Source organism: Myiozetetes cayanensis, unplaced genomic scaffold (genome assembly GCF_022539395.1).
Source record: "Myiozetetes cayanensis isolate MyiCay16 unplaced genomic scaffold, myiCay2020 scf9, whole genome shotgun sequence".
NCBI classification, from domain to species: Eukaryota; Metazoa; Chordata; class Aves; order Passeriformes; family Tyrannidae; genus Myiozetetes; species Myiozetetes cayanensis.
In genome coordinates, this window is record NW_026088185.1 from 36982868 (window position 1) to 37003667 (window position 20800).

General features: G+C 42.3%; 1 protein-coding gene across 2 annotated transcripts; it reads right to left on the reverse strand.

The window, feature by feature from the left end:
- Window positions 1-5236: 5236 nt before the first annotated feature.
- Window positions 5237-15430, reverse strand: MMADHC (metabolism of cobalamin associated D). Of its 2 annotated transcripts, XM_050339707.1 has the most exons (8): window positions 15296-15430; window positions 13430-13574; window positions 12999-13216; window positions 12057-12162; window positions 11360-11490; window positions 9636-9722; window positions 7379-7619; window positions 5237-6198 (listed from the first exon to the last, which is right to left on the reverse strand). In XM_050339707.1, the coding sequence occupies exons 1-7, from the start codon at window positions 15302-15304 to the stop codon at window positions 7425-7427; spliced, it is 891 nt and encodes a 296-aa protein (XP_050195664.1). In that variant the 5' UTR covers window positions 15305-15430; the 3' UTR covers window positions 5237-6198; window positions 7379-7424. The 2 variants fall into 2 exon arrangements, with proteins under 2 accessions (XP_050195664.1, XP_050195663.1); XM_050339706.1 differs by having other exon boundaries at window positions 5237-7619.
- Window positions 15431-20800: the final 5370 nt, after the last annotated feature.

Consider the following 20800-nt stretch of genomic DNA (forward strand, 5'->3'; position numbering starts at 1 on the left):
CACGGTGTGTGAGGTGCTGTCTGATCCAATGGTCCTCACCAGCCCTGATCTTCCATGAGGTGCCAAAAAAAAACCCCAAAAGTTGAGCTGTATTTAGAGAATTTTTGCAGCTCTATTTAGGGAATTTTAATTTTCCCTGTAGTTAATGAATCTTTCCCGTGGTTTCCCCCCACCCCTGGTTATTTGCTACAAATTGTTTCATGTTGGACAATTATTATTTAATAAAATAAGTCTTGAGGAGGTTCCTGTTTCATTTGTGACCCCTGGATCTTGCTTTCCCTGCTCTGGGAAAATCGTGTTCTCCATAATTGTGCTGTCACATTAATTTAGTCCCAGCGTGTCTCGTGGCCTTACTTCTCATTTCCACTCCTGAAACCGACAATTCCTGGGATGGAAACGACTTCCTGGAGCTGATGGAAAGGTTTGCAGGTTGGTTGTGGATGAAGAAGCCAGAGGCAGCTCACGGTGTTTCTGCACAGCCCCAATTCCCACAGCTTCTAAGTGGAATAAATGCAATTTATGGTAGCACAGGTAACTATGGAGCATGGATTTAGAGCTGCTGAAATTCCCAATAATCCCAAAATAAGCTGCTCTGGTGGTTTGGTGTTTGGTGCACCTTTAGATTACAAAGACTTCCTTACCCCTTTTTAACCCACTCAAGGCACTCAAAGTGATGCTGAACCTCCCAATTATTAATCCCTAATATTTACATTTTTGGGGGATCCAAACCAACTTCTCCAGCCCCACAAAATCCAGGTTGAAATAACTGGCTGGGCAAAGGCATTTTTGTCTTTTTATCTTCCCCAGCCCCGTAACATTCCCACCTTTCCATCAAGTGCAGCTCAACCCCACAAGCCTCAGGCTAAAAACAACAAAAAAATCCCAGGATATCTTCAAAATGCTCTCCTGGGCTGTGGAATGTGGGGTTGATTTTTTTCCTGAGCACCTGGAGCAGGGATGTTTTCTGTTCACACTCAACTCCTGTCTTCCCAACCCAGGTTTGGGTGCCACGTGCCCTTTTCCACGCCCCAAAACGAGGAGTTGTCACCTGAAACCCAAAATTTGGAGAAAAGCCACAGTTTTATGGGTTTTATGTGGATTTGGGATCTCAAATTCCACCCCCAGCCTTTGGCTTTCCTCCAGTTTTCTTTCCTTGCTGGGTGATGTTGGGATATTTATCCAGAGGAAAAAAAAACCAGGTAGTTTTTATCCTGGGGGTTTACTGGGCAGCAGAAAACCTCATTCACTGCACTTCAATTTGAGAATAACAGAGCTTTTTTTCTGTTAAATTGTCATTGGGATGGTTTTTAGAACCTTTTTTTAAAATAATTTTATTGATTTTCTGCTCATTGATATTTTGGTTGTTTTTTCAAACTCATTGATATTTCAGTGGGTTTTTTAACTCATTGATATTTCAGTGGTTTTTTTTAAACTCATTGATATTTCAGTGGTTTTTTTTAAACATGGATATTTCAGTGGTTTTTTTTAAAACTCATTGATATTTCAGTGGTTTTTTTTAAACTCATTGATATTTCAGTGGTTTTTTCAAACTCATTGATATTTCAGTGGTTTTTTTAAACTCATTGATATTTCAGTGGTTTTTTTTTAACTCATTGATATTTCAGTGTTTTTTTTTAACTCATTGATATTTCAGTGTGTTTTTTTAAAAACATTGATATTTCAGTGGTTTTTTTTAAACTCATTGATATTTCAGTGGGTTTTTTTAAAACTCATTGATATTTCAGTGGGTTTTTTAAACTCCCAGATTTCCCAGCTGACCCCACAGGTCAGGCCTGGCCCCTTCCAACACCAAATATTCCCTGAATCTGCAGCAATTTTCCAGCATCAGAGCCAGCAGAAAACCTGACCAGCAAGAAGAAGCTGGTGGAGAGAGGAATTATTTTTAAATTGTTAAATATTAATAATAATAACGACCCCATCTATTATTTTTATTTTGTGAAAAATCCTCTTTAATAGGGGATTTCTAGAATTAAATATAGATTTTTTTTCAGCCTTTCTGTGTATCCACATAAACCCTCAACTCGTGCAAGAGCCAGGCCCTCATGGGAGTATCCACCTGTCTTTAAGTACAATATATGTTTATAAATAATAATTAAATAGTATATAATAATTTAATATTAGATTGGAGTATCCCCCTGTCTATAAGTACAATATATATTTATAAATAATAATTAAATAGTATAAAATAATTTAATATTAGATTGGAGTATCCACCTGTCTATAAGTACAATATATATATATTTACAAATAATAATTAAATAGTATATAATATTTAATATTAGATTGGAGTATCCCCCTGTCTATAAGTACAATATATATTTATAAATAATAATTAAATAGTATATAATATTTAATATTAGATTAATTTAATAATGTTAATATTAAGTATATTTATAATTCTGTATTTTATATAATTACAATAATATAATCATTACTATTAATTTAATGATTATATAATTAACAATAGTTATAAATTTATATTTTTATATATTTATGTATGTATTATATTTATTTTTAATATATTTATAGATTTATATTCAGCATATCCATATATTTTTCCAGAAGAATGAGGCCAGGACACGCCTATGGAGAAGGAGGAATTGCTCACAGTCTGTTATTAAATATGCACAGAAAAAGGTTATGGGACACATAGCCCTGGATTTCTAAGGAATAATAAACTAATAATTAGTTTTCCAGCTATGTAGGGAGTGACTATGGAGTGTTTTGGGTTGAGGGTGAGGAGCAGCAGGAGGGGAAGGGGCAGGAATGGGGGTCCCATCACCCCAAACCTGCAGCACAGCCAGGAGGGTGTTGGTTTGTCGGGAAAACTCCTGGCTAAAAAAAAACCCAAAAAAATCACATGTTGCTCTGGATGGTTTCCATAACTAACAGGATGGAGTCCAATCCCTGCATTTCCTTTGAATCCTACAGAGATTCCTGCCTGCAGGAGTTACTGATGTTATTATCTGTATTTTTATCTCTGAATTCTGAACTTCTCTTTCTCCTCTCTCAGACCCCAAAGTTTGACCAAGTCAGCAACAATCCTCCCCTCACTCCCTAATTCCCTTTTTCCACACAAACCCACCTCACTCCTGCACCTCTCTTCTCGCCTCACTATCCATCCCCAACCTCTATTTTTCAATATTCCAGAAATGTTCTGCCCTTCACACACCCAACACTCCTCCCCTCAGAGGGAGCAAACTGGGCAAAAGAGAGAAATACATCAAAATGCTGCAAGAAACCAAAGGAAAGGACTAAATAACCACCTCAGCTCCACTCCAGCACTTTGTTTCTACTTCAATAAATAAATTACCTGGTTCAAGATGTTTCCAGTTCAGCTTTCCCTGAGCCAAGCCTGGGGCTGAGCAGCCCTGGGGTCTCTGCAGGAAAACGAGCCCCGAGGGAAAGTCCAGCTGGGCCAACCCCACCCCTCGAGTTTGAGTTATTTTAGAATCATTTCAATTATTTTCAGAGCATTCAGAGCCAGGAGCATCTCCCAGACACGACTTACCTGCATGGAGGCAACGAAACTTGGATTAAGTCCTCTTGGAAGAGGCAGGATTTAGCTGAGCAGCTCACTAAAAACACCCCACTACAGGTTTGGGTTTTTTTTGATGGGGACAAGCTGCTCAGGGGTGGGGGGCAGACATAATTAACTAATAATTAGTAATATGGGTAGTGATTATTGAGGGGTTTGTGCTGGTCAGAGGAGCAGCAGGAGGGGAAAGGGCAGGAATGGGCCCCAGTTCCACTAAAATCCCACTAAACCAGTGCCAGGCTGCAGATTGAGGGGCACTAAAGTGGAAGAGCAGCACCTGCAATGTTTAATCTTCCCCTGCTGCATCAGATCAGCTGGGCCCTGATGGGAGGGAATCAGAGCAGCTCTGCTGGCTACATGAGATTGGTTAAAACAGCTGGAAAACTGCCCCAAAAAAATTAAAATAAGGGTCCTAGAGTGGCAGAGAATCAGCGCTCAGGGGTCTGGGGGGTTGATGAAGTTCTCTGGCCAAAGGTTTTGATGGCAGGGTCAAGACTTCAGTTCTTTGGCCCTTTGATAGGAATTAAATTAGCCCCAAGGAAAGGGAATCATTTATTTTATTTTATTCTATTTCAAATAAACTACAGGGATTTTGCTGTGTATTTCCATCCCTGGAAATGTCCAAGGCCAGGCTGGACAGGGCTTGGAGCAACCTGGGAGAGTGGAAGGTGCCCCTGCCCATGGCAAGGGGTTGGAATTAAATGGACTTTAAGGTCCCTTCCAGCCCAAACCATCCTGGGATTCCATATTTTTGGTCCAAAAGTATCTCCTTTGTTGCAGCTGCTGTGTCCCAACACTAACAGTCAGAATTCCCAGCAGAAAATTACAAATAACAATAACACACAGCAAAATTCCTGCCGTTTCTTAGAAATAGAATAAAATAAACATAATAAATTACTCCCTTTCCCCGGGGCTAAATTTAATTTCTATTGATCCTTGCTACCACCAGAGCAAGCCAAGCTCCCCCAGCACATCCCTGTGCCAAAGAATTCCCATCACCAAGTCTGAACTCGAGGAGTGTCCACGTGGAAAGATCCCAATCACTGGACACCCAAAGATGATTAGGGAGGAAAACGTGACCTTACCTTTCTTTACCCTAGAAAGGAATTAATTTTTGTAACTCTGAAAGTTGTTCTGGCTTTTATTTTCAGTTCGGTTTTATTTCCTAGTATATTAATATAGTTAATTAATGCACAGTTTGGGCTCTTCTGATGGGAGGGGAATAGAACTGGAATAGCTCTTTTGGGAATTAATATGTAGGAAAAAGTTCTATTTGGAAAAGTATCAGGAAATCATCCCTGCCCTCAAATCCTGGCACGAAACATTAACATCAGTGAAGGCAAAACTCCCATTATTTCCAGTGAGATTTCTGACAAGGAAAAGTCCTTCACAGGACAGAACTTCACATGAATTTAAAAATGAGCATCCCAAGCTCAACTGGAATAACCTGACATCTCCCACCCTTCCTAAAACACAGAAAGTACAGCAGGGCCACCTGAAGGAAAGATATCATCAAGTTTTCAGGATATTTACAATATATATGAGTTGTTTCACAACTTTATTCTTCTAATATTTATCCAACAAAGCTGCCCCCGAGTCCAGTAAGACACCACCCCTCTTTTATCCCATCGTTTGTGCTCACCAAAATAAGTGTATTTTGCAAACAGACAGGACACATTGCAGCTTCTCAGGCTTTTTTAATCCTCCTGATGAGAGAGAGGAAATAAAACAGCAACAAAAGGCTTTGAAGGAAGTTTTTTCTTGGACAGCAGAGCATGAGGGCAAGAACTGGGGCTCTGGAAATAACAGCACAAATTCCAGGACAAAGGGAAAAACAACTCCTGCCCCAAGAGCCACACGCTTGGACCTTGGAATGTGGGCAGGGGAGAGCCCAGTGATGGGAAGGTGAGCAGGAGAACCCTGGAATTGCTGGCTTAGGGAGGGAATTCAGGGTGGACAGCACTCACAGCTTCCTCACTTCCACCTCCCTGATCCAGCAAAGTTGCCAAGGACAGGTCCAGGCACTTGGGAAAGGATCTGGTTCTAAAGCCATTAAAGCCAAGAGAAGGACTTTGGTGGACAGAGGCTGAGCCCTGAGCAGGGAACAGAAGGACCACACCCACCCAGGACGAGGGTTGAACCCATGTTGTTGGTGAACACCGGGAAAAGACACAGGGATAAAATCCCTGGCTACCTGACAGGGAGCTGGAGCTCTTGGATCCTCATCCTGGGCAGTCATTATCCTCCAAATTCAACTTTTTAAGGATTCCCACTGTTACCTGAGGGCTGTAATAAAGAATGGCCCCAAATCTGTGATGAGATTAAAATCTACTTTATTCCTTCAGCTCTGGAGCCAGATTTCAAGGCACTGAAATTCCTGGTGCCTTGAAATGTCTTCCCTGTTCTTCCCCCGCTTCCTTCAGTCAATCCGATTGTTTTTGTGATCCCTGAAGAGCCTGAACTGATTTACTGAGCCCCTCCTTTTATAATTGCACTAAGTGATCATAATTGCTCTTTGCCCAGGCATTTCAAAATTCCACAGACAAGTCTAAATTGCATCAGAGTCCAGGAAAACAATGATGATATCCAGGCACTGCTCCATTATCTTGTGGGGTTTTTTTCCCCCTGTATTTAATGACCTAAGAAAGTTACAAAAGCAACTTTAAATTACCTTTATATATATAAACTAATTAAATATATTTAGCTAACACTGAGAAAATAAATCCCAAGCACCATGAAGACAAAAAAAAAATAAGAGATGACTGATTTTAGAGTAATTTAAGACTTTTTATGGAGTCTGTAGATGTAGCAGTAGAGTGAACACTTCCTTACCAAAGTATTACCTGTATTTAGATCTTATCTCAATATTCTCATTTTAAAACAGTGAATAAGTGATTACTCTGGTATCAACTTCTGCAGTTCTTATAAAATTCTGTATTCTGGGAGCACAATTTTATTGCTTATTCCACTTTTTTTTTTGCCACTTTACTCATTTCAGTAAGTGGCAGAATTCCTAGAAATTTCTATTACTAAGCACAGATTTATTGGACACTTCAAGACAAAATGGTTGAGAGGTGTGGCTGGTGTGATATTAAAAAATATTAAAAACAGAAAATGCAGACAACTATGTTTAAACTGACCCAAAAATGAAGGAAACTCACAGCTTCAAACTCACATGGCACAAAAGGATCTGTCTGGATGCTGCCAATTCATCTCTTCAAGTCACACGTGGTGACTTATTACTTTTATTACTTATTCCACATTTTTTTTGCCACTTGCTGAAATGATCAAGTGGCAGAATGTCTAGAAATTTCCGTGGCATCAGGATTTTTATTACAAAGCGGATTACAAAATGGTTGAGAGGTGTGGCCTGTGTGACAATATTAAAAGAGGAAATGCAGATAATCATATTTAAACTCAGGAAGAAGGAAACTTGCAGCTTGAAATGGCACCAAAGGATCTGTTTGGATGCTGCCAATTCATCTTTTCGAGTCACATGTGGTGACTTGTTTACTTATCCTACTTTATTTTTTTGCCACTTAGTCATTTCAGTTAAGTGGCAGAATTCCTGGAAGCTTCCGTGGCATCAGGATTTTTATTCCTAAGTAGATTTGTTGGGCACCTAAAGACAAAATGGTTGAAAGGTGCATCCTGTGTGACAAAATTTAAAAATATAGCTAAGTTCTTGTGTGTTTAAACTCATTAAAGATGAAGGAAACTCAGAGCTTGAAACCCGTGGCACAAAAGCACCGGTTCGGATGCCGCCCGTTCCACGCGGCGAGCGGGAAGATTAAAAATAAATAACGGCTACTTTATTACCTAAGAACACTTGAAAAGAGGAGAGAAATCTTGGCTGTGAGAGGGCTCAGTTCCCACTGAGTTTCCTCATGATGGGGCTGTCGGGCTCGGCGTTGGTGAAGATGCTGCCCACCACCACGTGGGTGCCCCACAGCCCGTGCCGGATGACTTTGCAGCAGCCCAGGTCGTCCACCGAGAAGCCCAAGTGCCGGTAGCGCTCGTCCGTCTCCAGCAGCGGGGTGTTGGTGTAAGGCCCGAAAAACTGGGAGGAAGGAGAAGTTTGAGAAGTTGTTAGGTGAGAACTAAAAAAAAAAAAAAAAAAAGGAAAAAAAAAGAAAAAGAAAAATAAGAGTTTTTCAAATCAGAACTGAAAAAAGGAGGATTTTCAGTTCTGAGGAGAATTTTTCACGTCAGAAAAGGAGAAAGGAGAATTTTGCACCCCAGGACTGAAAAAAGGAGAATTTTTCACCTCAGAACTGAAAAAAGGAGGATTTTTTGCATCAGAAGTGAAAAAAGGAGGATTTTTCGCATCAGAACTAAAAAAAGAAGGATTTTAAGTTCTGAGGAGAAGTTTTTGCATCAGAACGGAAAAAAAGGAGGATTTTGTACCCCAGGACTAAAAAAAAGGAGAATTTTTCACCTCAGAACTATAAAAGGAGAATTTTGTACCCCAGGACTAAAAAAAGAGACTTTTTCGCCTCAGAACTGAAAAAAAGGAGGATTTTTTGCATCAGAACTATAAAAAAGGAGGATTTTTCACATCAGAACTGAAAAAAGGAGGATTTTTCACCTCAGAACTGGAAAAAGGAGGATTTTTTATGTCAGAACTGAAAAAAAGGAGGATTTTTCAACCCAGGACTATATATAAAAGGAGAATTTTTTGCCTCAGAACTACAAAAGGAGAATTTTTCACGTCAGAAGTGAAAAAAGGAGGATTTTTCACATCAGAACTGTAAAAACCCCAATTTTTCACGTCAGAACTGCAAAAAAGAAAACTGGAAAAAAAAGATAATTTTTCACATCAGAACTGTAAAAAAAAAATTTCACGTCAGAAGTGAAACAAAGGAGAATTTTTACATCAGAAGTGAAAAAAGGAGAATTTTTCCTGTCAAAAGCAAAACAAAAAGAATTTTTCACGTCAGAACTTCCCCTTTCTAAACAAAATCTAGAAATAAGTTACACCTGTTGGAGGAAATTTGATGTATATTTTTACTTAAAATCTAAAGGGGAAATGAAGCAGAGCAGCTCTAGGGATACTGGTACCACATTGTAAATGTTTTCCTTTGGCACTGAAGTGCATTTGAAGCCTCATCAATCACACCCAGGAAAACCTCACAGGCTTTGGAAAGCTTCTGATACTTCTGATACAGGGATTAAGGGACAGAATAAGAATAAAACTCTCTGTGAAACAGGAAAAAAAATCAGAAATGTACCTTTTCAATGCTCCTCCTGGAAATAAAAAAGTTACTCTGAAGAGCAAAAATGGGCTTAAATTGGAATTTGAAACTGGTATTTCAGTTTTTACCTCAGGAGGAAGCTTCTGACTTGTCCTGATAATCAGCAATATCACTGAACTGGATGCTGAGGACAGCCTTATTTTTTTCATCAATCCCTGACTATTCCTTAAATGCATGGAATTTCTGGGAAGTTTACAGACAGGTTTAATAGGGGATGTTTAGAAGGTGAACAGACTCCTTAAATCCCTGCCTTTTACGGTGTTTTTAAATAAAACCCCACTAAACTGAGCTTTGCCTGTTGAACTGTGATGTGGTTTGAACAGTTCTCAGGCAAAAATCCCCAGATTTCTTGCTTTGATAGAGTTTTTCTCCACCCTCTCCTGTAAATTTGAAGATTCTGTTCCATAAATGTCTCGGTAACAAACTCAGCTCCTCCAGAGAGCTGTGTGATCTCCCAGTCAATGCACACACTGTTTGACAGGAAACAATTATTCTTTTTTTTTTTTTTTCTGCTGCAAAGAGGCTTTTTAAACCCTCCATCCACACACAAACAGGTGTCAGGCTTACCAAGTTACCTTGGCAGGGCACAACCAGCTTCTTGTGCAGCGAGCAAAAGCTTTTTTTTGGTTTTATTTGGGGCATAAAAAACTCCAGTTCTCTAAAATCCGACTTTGTTTCCTCAAAGTGCCAACTGCAATGAGAGCTGAAACACTCTGGGAATGGCTCAGGGTTACTATGTTGATTTATTAAAGGAATTGTCCTTTTGGGCCACTTGAAAAAAGTTGGATTTAACCCAGACAGAAGAAGAATTCCACACTTACTGCCAGTCCTGAGGATGGATCAATGAAATCAGCCCAGTAGCCCTCAGAAGAAATTGCATAGCAGATTTCCTTGGCACCATTAACGAACTGAAAGGGAGGAAAAAAAATGGGAAAAGAAGGATATCAAATGAGGTTTTTGTTACACATATCCCTGATCTCATAAAACAAGAAAAAATTTCTAACTTTATTCTCTGTATTTACTCTAAATAAATCCTTTATTTACTTTCAGTTCTAAAAAATGGGATTGTTCTTCCCAATTATGGCCCTCAGCAGCTCAAGGTTTCAGATTTATAGAAATGTTATCGTTACTCAGCTTCTTAAGGGTCCAAAACAAGGGAATTTTACCCTTCCCAGTAAATTCTTCTGTATTTTGAGGTTTGATGGCTCTGATGATTAACTATGTCTCAACTGCAAGTCCCCAATAAAAATCAAACCACCTGAAAACAGCATTTTAAGACATTAAATTTCTGATCCAGGGCATCTTTTGGTGTTGTACCAACCCCTCAGCAACCACTTCATAAACCCCTGAGAGGCACTACTGGAAAAATTCAGATTTGGCTGCCCATGAGCCTCGTTTCTTTAGCACAAATTGAATATTTTTAAGGGGAAATCTCCCCAGAAAACATCCCAGCTCCCTGTGAATTGTGCTGTTTGTAACCTCTGGGCTGGGAGGTTACAACCAACATCCTCACACCCCAGCAGTGACTGGATTAGACCTGACAGGGAGGTGCACAAGGAAGAAAGATGCCAATTAACAGATAATTAGACCAGATTACAAAGCCAAAGACCAGCAGAGCAGAAATAATTCAAAGAGAAGAACACACTTGAAATGAAGGGAATTTTAATTTGTGTGTAATCTTTGTGTTGATCTTTCAGATTGTTGCTTCCTTTTTTTTTTCTGCCCCTGCTTTAGAGAGGCCACACTTGCATTTATAGGATGGAAAAGACATTGGCAGATTAATTTTAGATATAAATACGACACTTGCTACACAGATAAAAATCCCACGGGATGATTTTGGAAGAATTATGACAAATATGAGATAGAAATGTTGTATTTTGAGGTGCCAAGGGAGAATGGCAGCAGTGGACAGCGACACTTGGTGGGAGAAGACACAAAATTCCAGAAAAATGGGAAATAAAGGGATTTGCAGAGCCCTCTAGTGGCAACAGAACAAGGAATGGTTCGTGAGAATGGTTAAAATGAAATAAATGTAAATATAACAGGTTAAAAGAATTAATAGTGTCCATTATCAGAATGGAAAGAACAAAAACACCAGAGCAATTGGTGGTTTTTTTATACCTTTTACCAGTAAGGCCACAGGCTTTGTACTGGGATCTCAATTAAATCACAGGAAAGCAAAGACAGCAGTGAAAGCCAACAAAATATATTGTACTGAAGCTGAACTAAGGGAAGAAAAGAGTTTCTGCCCTTTGACTGAATCAGGACAACTTCTTTATAATCTTTGTGGCATTCCAGCCTATTTTTGACTCACTCCCCTATAATGAATTTAATAATTCCAAGGAGATGTTTCACAGAAAGTAGTTAAAAAACCTATAAACCTGCAAAAAATCATCTCCATTTTAACAGCAAGAGAACACAGGAATAGCCCAGAAACGCTTTAAAAACATAACATATGAGCTAGAAATGAACCAAGACACACAGGCGGCTCAGAAAAGGTTAATTTCCAAACCAAAAGAGGCTGCTGCTGGGGTCAGGTACTCACATTTTCCAAGAGCATCTCCCTCTCATCCTCCACCTCCTGGCTCCACACAGTCATGTCGTGTTTGGTCTTCTGGGTGACGGTTAACACGGTCAGGCGGTTGGGACTCACCTCGGGGAACATGGATTCAAAGTCTGCAGGGAGAGGAACCACCAGGTCAGGCTCTGCTCCTGCATTTTCCTTGTGTTCCCTTCCGGTTTAGACAAATTATGGACCAATTTCAGCCAGATTTCAGCCTCACCGCTTCATAAATTCGGTTTTATTCCAATTTCATTTCAGTGTTTTCCTTCTTGAGCTGATTAAAGATACCACGAAATGTCACGATTTCCATTTGCTATTTTATTGTTGCCAAAACATTTGGTAACTGGTTTTTTGGACAGTGAATTAGCTCCAGAATCTGCCTGACACTAAAGCAGCAGCTGAAAGTTGTTCCCTGCCCCACCTGATCTGAAATATAAATGGCACAGAATTTTCTATGAAATACTAAATATTGTCAACAGCAAAAGGTTTGGGGTTTGTTATATGGTAGGTTTTTTGGGCAAAATATTAACTCTGGATGACCCTTTTCCTGTCCTACATCCTGTGGCATCAGTGACAGAGCATTTACTTAAATTTTTTTTTAAGTATAAAAATAAAAATTTTTTTTAAATATATTTTTTTAAATATGGTGATTTCTAGAAATGAAAGTGAACCCCCCCACCTTTCCGTAGGAGCTCAGGACAAGCCTGGACTGCGCATTCCACCTTGGCATTTTCAAAGTAGGTCTCAGCATTATTGATTTGCTGCTTCTGTGGAGCATCAGCACCCTGAAAAAAAAAGGAAAATTGCAGCTTTCTCAGTTCAGTATGATCACAGGGATAACTTTGTGGGCTGTGTTTTGGTGACTAAACATCCAGATCCATTTGTTCCACACAAAGATGATCTGCAATCAGATTTCAAGTTTTTCAAATATTAAAAGTGGAAGCGAATTTTTTGCCATATCCACATAATTGAGTCACTTCTAAAATACCATTTCCAACAGCAATGAAATATTTCTTTCCACCTGAAGCTTTGAAATTGAAGTCCTTTCATATCTGTATCATTCACATGAAATGTTTTCAACTAAAAGTTCTGAAACTGAAGTTCTGCCACACCCACAGAATTAAATCACATCTAAAATGCTCTTTCAATTAGCAGTGAAATAATTCTTTCTATCAAAGTTTCTGGTACTGAAGCTCTCCCATATCCACAGAATTTAATCACTCAAAATGCTATTTCAAAACATATCCTGAAGTCGATTTTTCTATCTGAAGTTTAGAAATTGAACCTCTCCCATATCCACAGAGCTAAGTCACTTCTAAAATACTCCTTCCAATAGCAATGAAAGATGAAATATTTCAATGAAATACAGTCTTTCTACTAAAATTTTGGCAACTGAAGTTCTCCCATATCCACAAAATTAAGCCAGTTCTAAAAATGCTGTTTCAAAACACACCTTGAAATGTTTTTTTCTCCTAAGACAAAAAAAACCTTGCTACTGGTTCTGGGTAACCTCTTGCTCAGTCCAGCTGAAAATCCATCAGGAAAATCCACACTGTGGTTTTTCAGGAGGGAAGAGGGACGAGTTCTGTTCCTCTGGGACAACACAGGAGTCTGTTCCTACCTGGAACTCATTGATGAACTGTGCCATCACAAATTCATGCCTTTCACCCGCTGTGGGCTCTGCTAAAATATCAGGGAGGCTCTTGGAAACTTGGTTTTTCCTCTGGGAATCGGTGCCATTGAGGTGACAGTCAAAGCCAATGTTTCCAGGCAGCTGGAATCTCTGATCCTGGGGTCCAAAGGGACCCATCACTTCATCAGGCCACACAGTCCTCGGACCTGCAGGAGCCAAGGCCTTGCTTTAATCACCACAACCAAAAAAAAAGGGTAAAACCCAAATGAAACATCCACTCCCACACAAAGATTTGCTCCCAGAGAGACCCCAAAGCCCAAATCAGGGCCCTGCCATAAAAAGCACACCCAGAAACACCCCTGGAGTGCAAAGTTCCGACAGCACAGGAGTCCAAAGGGAAGGAATTGGCTTTTCCTTACACAAATCAGGAGGTGCAGCAGCCACGTGAGGCTCATCCGAGCCAGAGGAGCCTGCCGTGGAAAAAGCCTTGGGATTGACAACTCTCTTGACTAAGGAATAAAAGCCTGGTAGGTAGGTGACCAATCTGGCTCTGGTACAGAGCACCTGGGAAGACAAAAATACAAAATAACAATTACAAACTGCTCCCTAAAACCAAAAAACATCAGAGTTTAACCAGCCCCGGGGGTCACAAAGAAATTCCCGCTCCAGAATTCCATGACAGCTTTAATGATGATCAACCTTAGCATCGAGTTTTAGATTGGATCAAATTTGGATTATTATTTTTATGTTTTCCCAGTAAAAGCCTTCAAAATAAAAAACCACGCTCCTCGTTGTGAGGGGAAAAAAAAAAAAAGCCCTGAAAACCTGAAATAGCAGCACTGAAAGCACCACGACTTAAAGTAAATTACGGATGGGGCTTGTTTCCAGGATTATTTCCGTGCCTGTCACTGTTTCCAGGATTATCACAACTCCACCATGGGGTGATTACCAGAAATACCTAGAAATAACGCTAATTATTGTGAACTTTTCAACATTAGTTAATTATTCTTTTTCAAAATTAACTTTGAAGCCTAATGACAATATTTTGAGGAGTAACACAAGCATCTGTTATTGTTTTTTGTGGTTGTTTTGGTTTTTTTTTTAAGAAGAAATATGCAGGTGGTGCCACTAAACAGAGAATTCTGACCCAGTTTTTCTGCTTTACAAACACACTGACAACTTTCAAGCTGCATTTCCATGCTCAGAACAGAAGAATAACCAACCAAACTCCCCAGATGGAGAGTGAGGAGCGTAATTTTTAAAAAATGAAGATTAAACTCCAGCACAAAACTGCTGCTGTGTGACAAAATGGCACCAATTTTGCAGGTATTACTGGAAAAATTAAACATCACCTACCACAGGGTGTGGTTTCTTGTAAATTTTTGTAAAATTCTGTTTCCCAGGTGAGGGAGAGAAATTATTTTGAGAAAATGACACCAAAGGGATTTTCCTTAAGCGCTGCAGCTTTGAGTCCATAAATATTTAGGCACCTGTTTACCACTAAATATTTCTGTTGCTTCAAAAGAAAGGAGTAAATGGTGCTATTTGTACGTTTAACATAAAAACTGTGTTTAAAGAATCAGCACTTAAGGCAATAAAAGCACCAATTTCTTCCCCACCACCTCTGTGTAAACATAAAATAAGTCCTGCCAACATCATAAAGACTCAAATGCTTGGAGAAGCATTTAATTTATGATTTGAATCAGTTATTTAAAGCCTTAAACTGTTTAGTTATAACACAGGTTTAAAAGGCTCCTTTAACACCACAAAAACCTGATGCCGATTGAGTTCTCTTTTTTTTTTCTCTGTTATGTAAAACGACTCCTGAAATAATTTGTTCATAATGATTGTATCATAAACAAATGTAAACAATTCCAGCTGACACGTAATTACAAGAAAAGAGCTTTCTTTTTTTTTTTCTTATAATCAGGCTCACTTAACAGGGAGATGCCGTTAATTACAGCTACGGCTCAGCTCGCTCGTGCAAATATTGACACACCTGGCACGACACGAGCGAGAAAACACCGCTGGAAAAAAAAAAATGAATTATTCATGGCTTCGTGGCAAGAATCGACAATAAAGGGGGGGTTTATTCTGCTGCGGCTGCCCCGGGATCATTGGAAGCGTCCAAGGCCAGGTTGGACGGGGCTTGGAGCAACCTGGGCTGGTGGAAGGTGGCACTGGACGATCCTGATGTGCCTCCCACCCCAAACCTGTCAGCGATTCCACGGAGCCCTCAGCCGGGCTGCTCCCGAGATATCCACCCGGGAATCGCCGTCACTCACACTGGCCATGGCAGACGCCGCTCTCCTCTCGCCGACAGGCCCGGATACCCCTGGAAAAGAAGAAGAGCGGAAGGAAGAGGGAAGAGAAGAGAGAGGGAAGGGAAAAGGAAGGGGAGGGAAGGCGCTGGACTCCGCCGCCCCGGACCCCCCTCACGGCCAATCCCCCCCCTCAGTGCCGCCCCCGCGCTGCCCCGGCAGCGGTACCCGGTGTCCCAGGGCCGGGGCTACCGGGGACAGGCGACCAGAAGATGGAAGAGCGCCGGGAAAAGGGAATTAGGGGGGGAATCAGGGATCGATCCCGGGGCACCCCCGGCCCCCTCACCTCTTCCTGCAAAATGGCGCCGCCACGCCCGCGCCGCGCGCTCCCAGACCGGGCCAGCCGAGCCGCCGACGCCTCGATTGGAGGCGGGCGCAGAACCAGCCGGAATCAGCCGCTCGGCGCGCGGTTGCTCGGGGCTGAGGAGGAGGCTCGGGGAGGGAAGCGGCGATGGCGGCGGGGACGGGACGGGGACGGGACGGGGTCGGGACGGGGACGGGACGGGGACGGGACGGGGACGGGACGGGCGGCCCCTCGGGGTGGCCTCAGGCCGGGGTTGTCCCGTGCTGTGGCGCGGCGGCGGTGGCTCGGCTGGCGCGGCGGTGGCAGTACCCGCCGGGGGCACCAGGGGGCGGGCACGGAGCGTCAACAGCGCTCAGGGTCCCCCCCCGTCCCCTCACGGGGATACTGAAGTGGAAAATGGGGAGGAAAAGGGGTTTTTCACCCGGGAATGGGGAGAGAAGGGGTTTTTCTCCTGGCAAAGGGGGTTTGCTATGGAGGGAATGAAGAGGGGGGTGTTTCCACCTCCGCGGTTCGCGGGGGATCCCTGGGAATGCGGAGCAGCGGTGTCACTGCTGCCGCGACACCGGGGCTCGGAGGGCAGACCTCGGAGAACTGCTGTAGAATATAAGAATAAAAACCTTCGGTGTCTTTTGTTGTTGATTTCTTTTTCTTTTTTTCCTGTTTTTATTTTGGGGGGGGGGTTGGGGGGGAGGGAGAAAGGCACTGCCCCAGAGCTCCAGGAGGGTTGGGATGATTCTCTGGGACACAGGGTGGGATTGTTGGGGTGTCTGTGCAGGGCCTGGGCTTGGACTGGATGGTCCTGGGGGTTTCCTTCTATTAATTTCTGTACTTGCTGTTAATTGCTTATTATTATCCACGAAGTATTGTTGAATATACACAAAGTCAGAGCACTGATCTCTGGGCACGTGTAGAGCTCCTGCCCTGTGTTTCTTCCAGAATTCCACTGGTCTTCCAGTAAATAACCTCGGTTCAAATTGCCCTCCTTTGAGGGTTGTTTTAATGCCACCTGGAACACGACACGTTTGTAGGAAGGAGCATTTTAGCTCCTTCTTTTCCATCATCGCTTCGAGCACCTTTGCCATCATTCCATAGGAGGATGGAATCCTGGATCCCTGGAAGTGTCCAAGGCCAGGTTGGAGCCCCCTGGGCTAGTGGAAGGTGTCCCTGCCCACGGCAAGGGGGTGGAATGAGATGATTCCAAGCTCCCTTCCAGCCCAAACCATTTCGGAACTCCATCCCTCCCAGATGACTCCTCACACCCCACATCTTTTCAGCTTTTCCAACAAAACCATCCACGGATTTTCTCCTGCTGAGTCCAGAGCAGCCCCCACAGACACTCTTGCTGAACAACCTGCTCCTCTTTGTCTTCAAGTCCAGTGTTTTGTGTTTGCCCAGCTCCAAACCACCCTTTATTTCTCCTTTTCTCGAAGCCTGGCAGGGCTGGAAAGGGAAGGCAGAATCTTTGTGGGCAGCTCAAGGCTGGGCATTGTTCTCGCCGTACCTTTTTTGTGGCGTGTTCAATATTGTGATTTCATCTGATTCATCAGCTCTTTGAGGCAAAAAAAGCAAAAAACCCTCCCCACTTGCATCTGTGGGGAGTGCTGTGCATACTAATGCAACTTATTTAAATGCTGAATTAAAAATATCGTGGGGGGAGAGGTGCCCAGTCCCAAATCTGCTTTAAAGCTCCTATAAAAGAGCTGTTTTGCTGCACTAGAGGGGAAACACAGACAAACCACTTCAGAATACCAGGATTAAGACTTTTTTTCTCCCATTTCTTGGCTGTTTTAGTTCCAAGAAAAAGGAACTTTAATCTGTTCAGAAGAAAAGATGGGGCATTCAGATCCCTCCAGTGACTCTGCATGTGATCTTTAATGTACTTTATTTATAAACCAGGTATTTCTGGACATTTGTTTGGCTTTGCTGCTGGTTTATAATTTTATTAGCATAAACCAGGTTTCAATATATAATAATATATTAAAAATATATGATGATATCATAATAAAAGCTTTCAATATATCACTCTATAGTTCAAAATCAGAGCAAGAAATTGGTTTTGTGGTCGTAATATTCAGCCTACAACGTTCTTATTGCATTTAATAAAGTTTTGGCTTTATTTGGTGGGGATCAAGAGGAAATTATTATATCCAGTTCCAAACACTATGATATATTAAGGAACTGTAACATTGCAATTTTGATTTTTGGACTCTTTCTCGAGAACATTTGCTCACTATTGCACACCACCCAACTATTTTATTAATTCCATGTTAGCACACTTAATTGGCATTTGCTTTTAAATTAAATATTCATGTTGAATCTCTGAACTTCAGCAAAAAAAAAAAAAAAAAACAAAAACAACCAAATGCTGGAGAAATTCAACTTTAACTCTTTACAGAATTTATTTCCTCTAATAGGAGCCCCCTGGGTTCCAAGCAGTCTGTATTGACTTGTCCTGAGGCAAATCCCAGTTCGTCTCCCCTCCAGGGTGAGCACTTGCAGATACTCAAATCAATCAATGAATTATCACCCCCTGAAGTTTGTGGCCTGAATTCATAAAGACTCATTTCAGTCGAGTTTCTACCTCCATTCAAAGGGGGCTGCAGAAATCAAACAGTCCAATTACAGATTTATCAAATATTAATAAATGAAAATCTCCCAGATCTTTGGGATGCCAACATTCCTCTCCCCTGGTGTCAGGAAAGTAATTAGCAGCTGGCTTTGATTAAATTCTTCCCTCAGAGAGGAAGGAATGCACTCAAGATGATCCCTAATTCCTCATTTTAAAGCCTTTTTCTTTTTGGTTCAGTTGAGTGAACCTGCAGCAATTTTGGTGGTGAAACCTGAAGAGCACGAGTGGCTTTTCCTGAGATGCTCCTTTTTTTTTTGACTTTGGGCTCTCCAGCACAAGAAGGATGTGCAGGTGGTGGAGCAAGTCCAGGATGATCAGAGGGATGGAGGAAAAGCTGAGAGAACTGGGATTGTCCAGCCTGGAGAAGTGAAGGCTCTGGGGAGAGATCTTAGAGCTCCTTCCAAGGCCTAAAGGGGCTCCAGGAGAGCTGGAGAGGGACTGGGGACAAGGGATGGAGGGACAGGACACAGGGAATGGCTTCCCACTGCCAGAGGGCAGGGTGAGATGGGATAGTGGGAAGGAATTCCTGGCTGGGAGGGTGGGAAGGGAAAACTGAACTCCCAGCCTCGTTGGGGTTCTCCTTCCCCATCCCCAGACCTGCTGGAATCCCTGCTCTGTGAGCAGGAGAGCCAGAGGTGCCCCTGAGAAGGTGTTTATTTGGGACTGATGGACCTGGATTCCTGGGAGTTTGGCCTTCCTTGTCCTCTTCACTTGTTGCACAAGTTAATTAAAAGCTCTCTGTCACCATCCCTATCCATTACCTTACAGGTAACATTTTTGCTAAGCCTGTCCAAAATAGAGGCTTTTGGAATTCCCCCCCTAAGCATCAGAGCTGCAGCTTTTCCCTGATTTCATCCTTAATGTGGATTTTGCTGCTTGGATTTCCCGTTCTCCCCTGCACTTAACCAGGTGTTGTGATTGACTGGTTAACTGGAATTGCCCCTGGTTATGGGAGCAGTGGTTTTTCTTTTTTTTTTATTAATTTGAATACTGCAGGAGCTCGTTAAGTGGTCATAAAAATAAGGAGATATTCTTTATTCCCACTGCCCATCTATCTGTGCACTGATGGATAGAGCTGGGGCTTGCAATTTATTTAATGGCCTCCATTAAACTTCATTAGGACCGTGTTAAACCCAACTCAAAAATCATTGCCATCGATTCTGGATCTCTAAAACCTGCTCGGGGCAAACCAGGAGCGAGCATGCCCAGCTCCTGAACAGCTCCCTGAACATTCCAGCCACATTCCCTGTGGGCTCCATGAGCAGAGGGAGGGAGGGAGGGAGGGAGATCTCGGCCTGTGGTCCTCAGGATATTTAGGAGCAGCAGGACGGCTCTTTTTTGAGCTGACACATCCCCTGCCGGTGTCACTGCCCCAGCCAGGGAATTTCCAGCCTCTGAGCATTCCCTCAGCCTTTTCTGTTTATTCCTTTCACTGCCTGTATTTATTTTTCCCTTGCATATACAGCCACGACTGCCCCGTGTTTGGAACGAGGAATGTCTGGTCCCTGGTGATGAAGTGGAAGGGAGGAAAGGTTTTAACATGCTCTTTTTTTTTCCCCCAGAAAAGTAAACATCCTCTGGCTATAGGAAGAGTAAACTTCCCCTGGAAATGTATGTGTTTATATGAACAATCTCTTTCTTCTGGCATTTCCAGAGATTTGTTCTCCACCACTGGGAAGAAAAGGCTTTTAAGTCAGCGGTGCAATTACACAAGATAAGTCTTTGCATGATTTGTTTTCTTTTTTTTTTTTTTGGAGGAAGATATCTCCCCCTGGATGTGTTTCTGTGAAGCTGAAAGGGATTTCCTCCGTTATCTCAGGGCGTTGCTCTGTGTCTGGGTCCTTTTGGAATGTCCATCCCCATGGACAGGCGGAGGCAGCCAAAGGAAATTACCATTTCCCTGAAAACTGCCTGGGTCTGACTCTGCTTTACTGGGGGGTTACTGCAAATCCTTTACCAGCATCACTTCTCCTGGATTCTATAAACTACCAGTTTACATTTTTACCAAAGAGAGCCATTTGTTAACCAAACTGACCTGGGATGTGCCCTTTCCAATCACACCACCCTCGTGTGTGATTGTCCAAGCTGGCTGTGAGACAGACATTAATTCACCTCAATTCTTGTTGCAGCTCTTAATGTTCCGTTGGAGGCAGGGAGGTTGAGCTTTAAAAGCTTTATAATTTGCTTGGGAGGGATTAAACAGGGATATTTTTCCTGGGGTGGCAGCATGAGCTGCTCCTGCCTTCACCCCTGACACGGAGGGAGTGGGGGGATTTCCATCTCCTTTGTCTCCAGGTGTCACTTCCACCAGCACTTCTGGGATGCTCCCACATCCAACACAGCCAGGCTGCCTGTGGGGAACAGGGAGAGTTGCAGGTTGGGTATTTTGGGAGACATTTCCATTTGTGACTGGGAGGTGTTGCCCCCACTCTGAATCTGCCCCTTTGTGAGAGCAAACAGGGAATTTCGGTCTCAAAAATTCAGTCACCAAGGTTGGAGGCCTGAAGGAACCTGCAACAACCTCAGTGTGACCCAA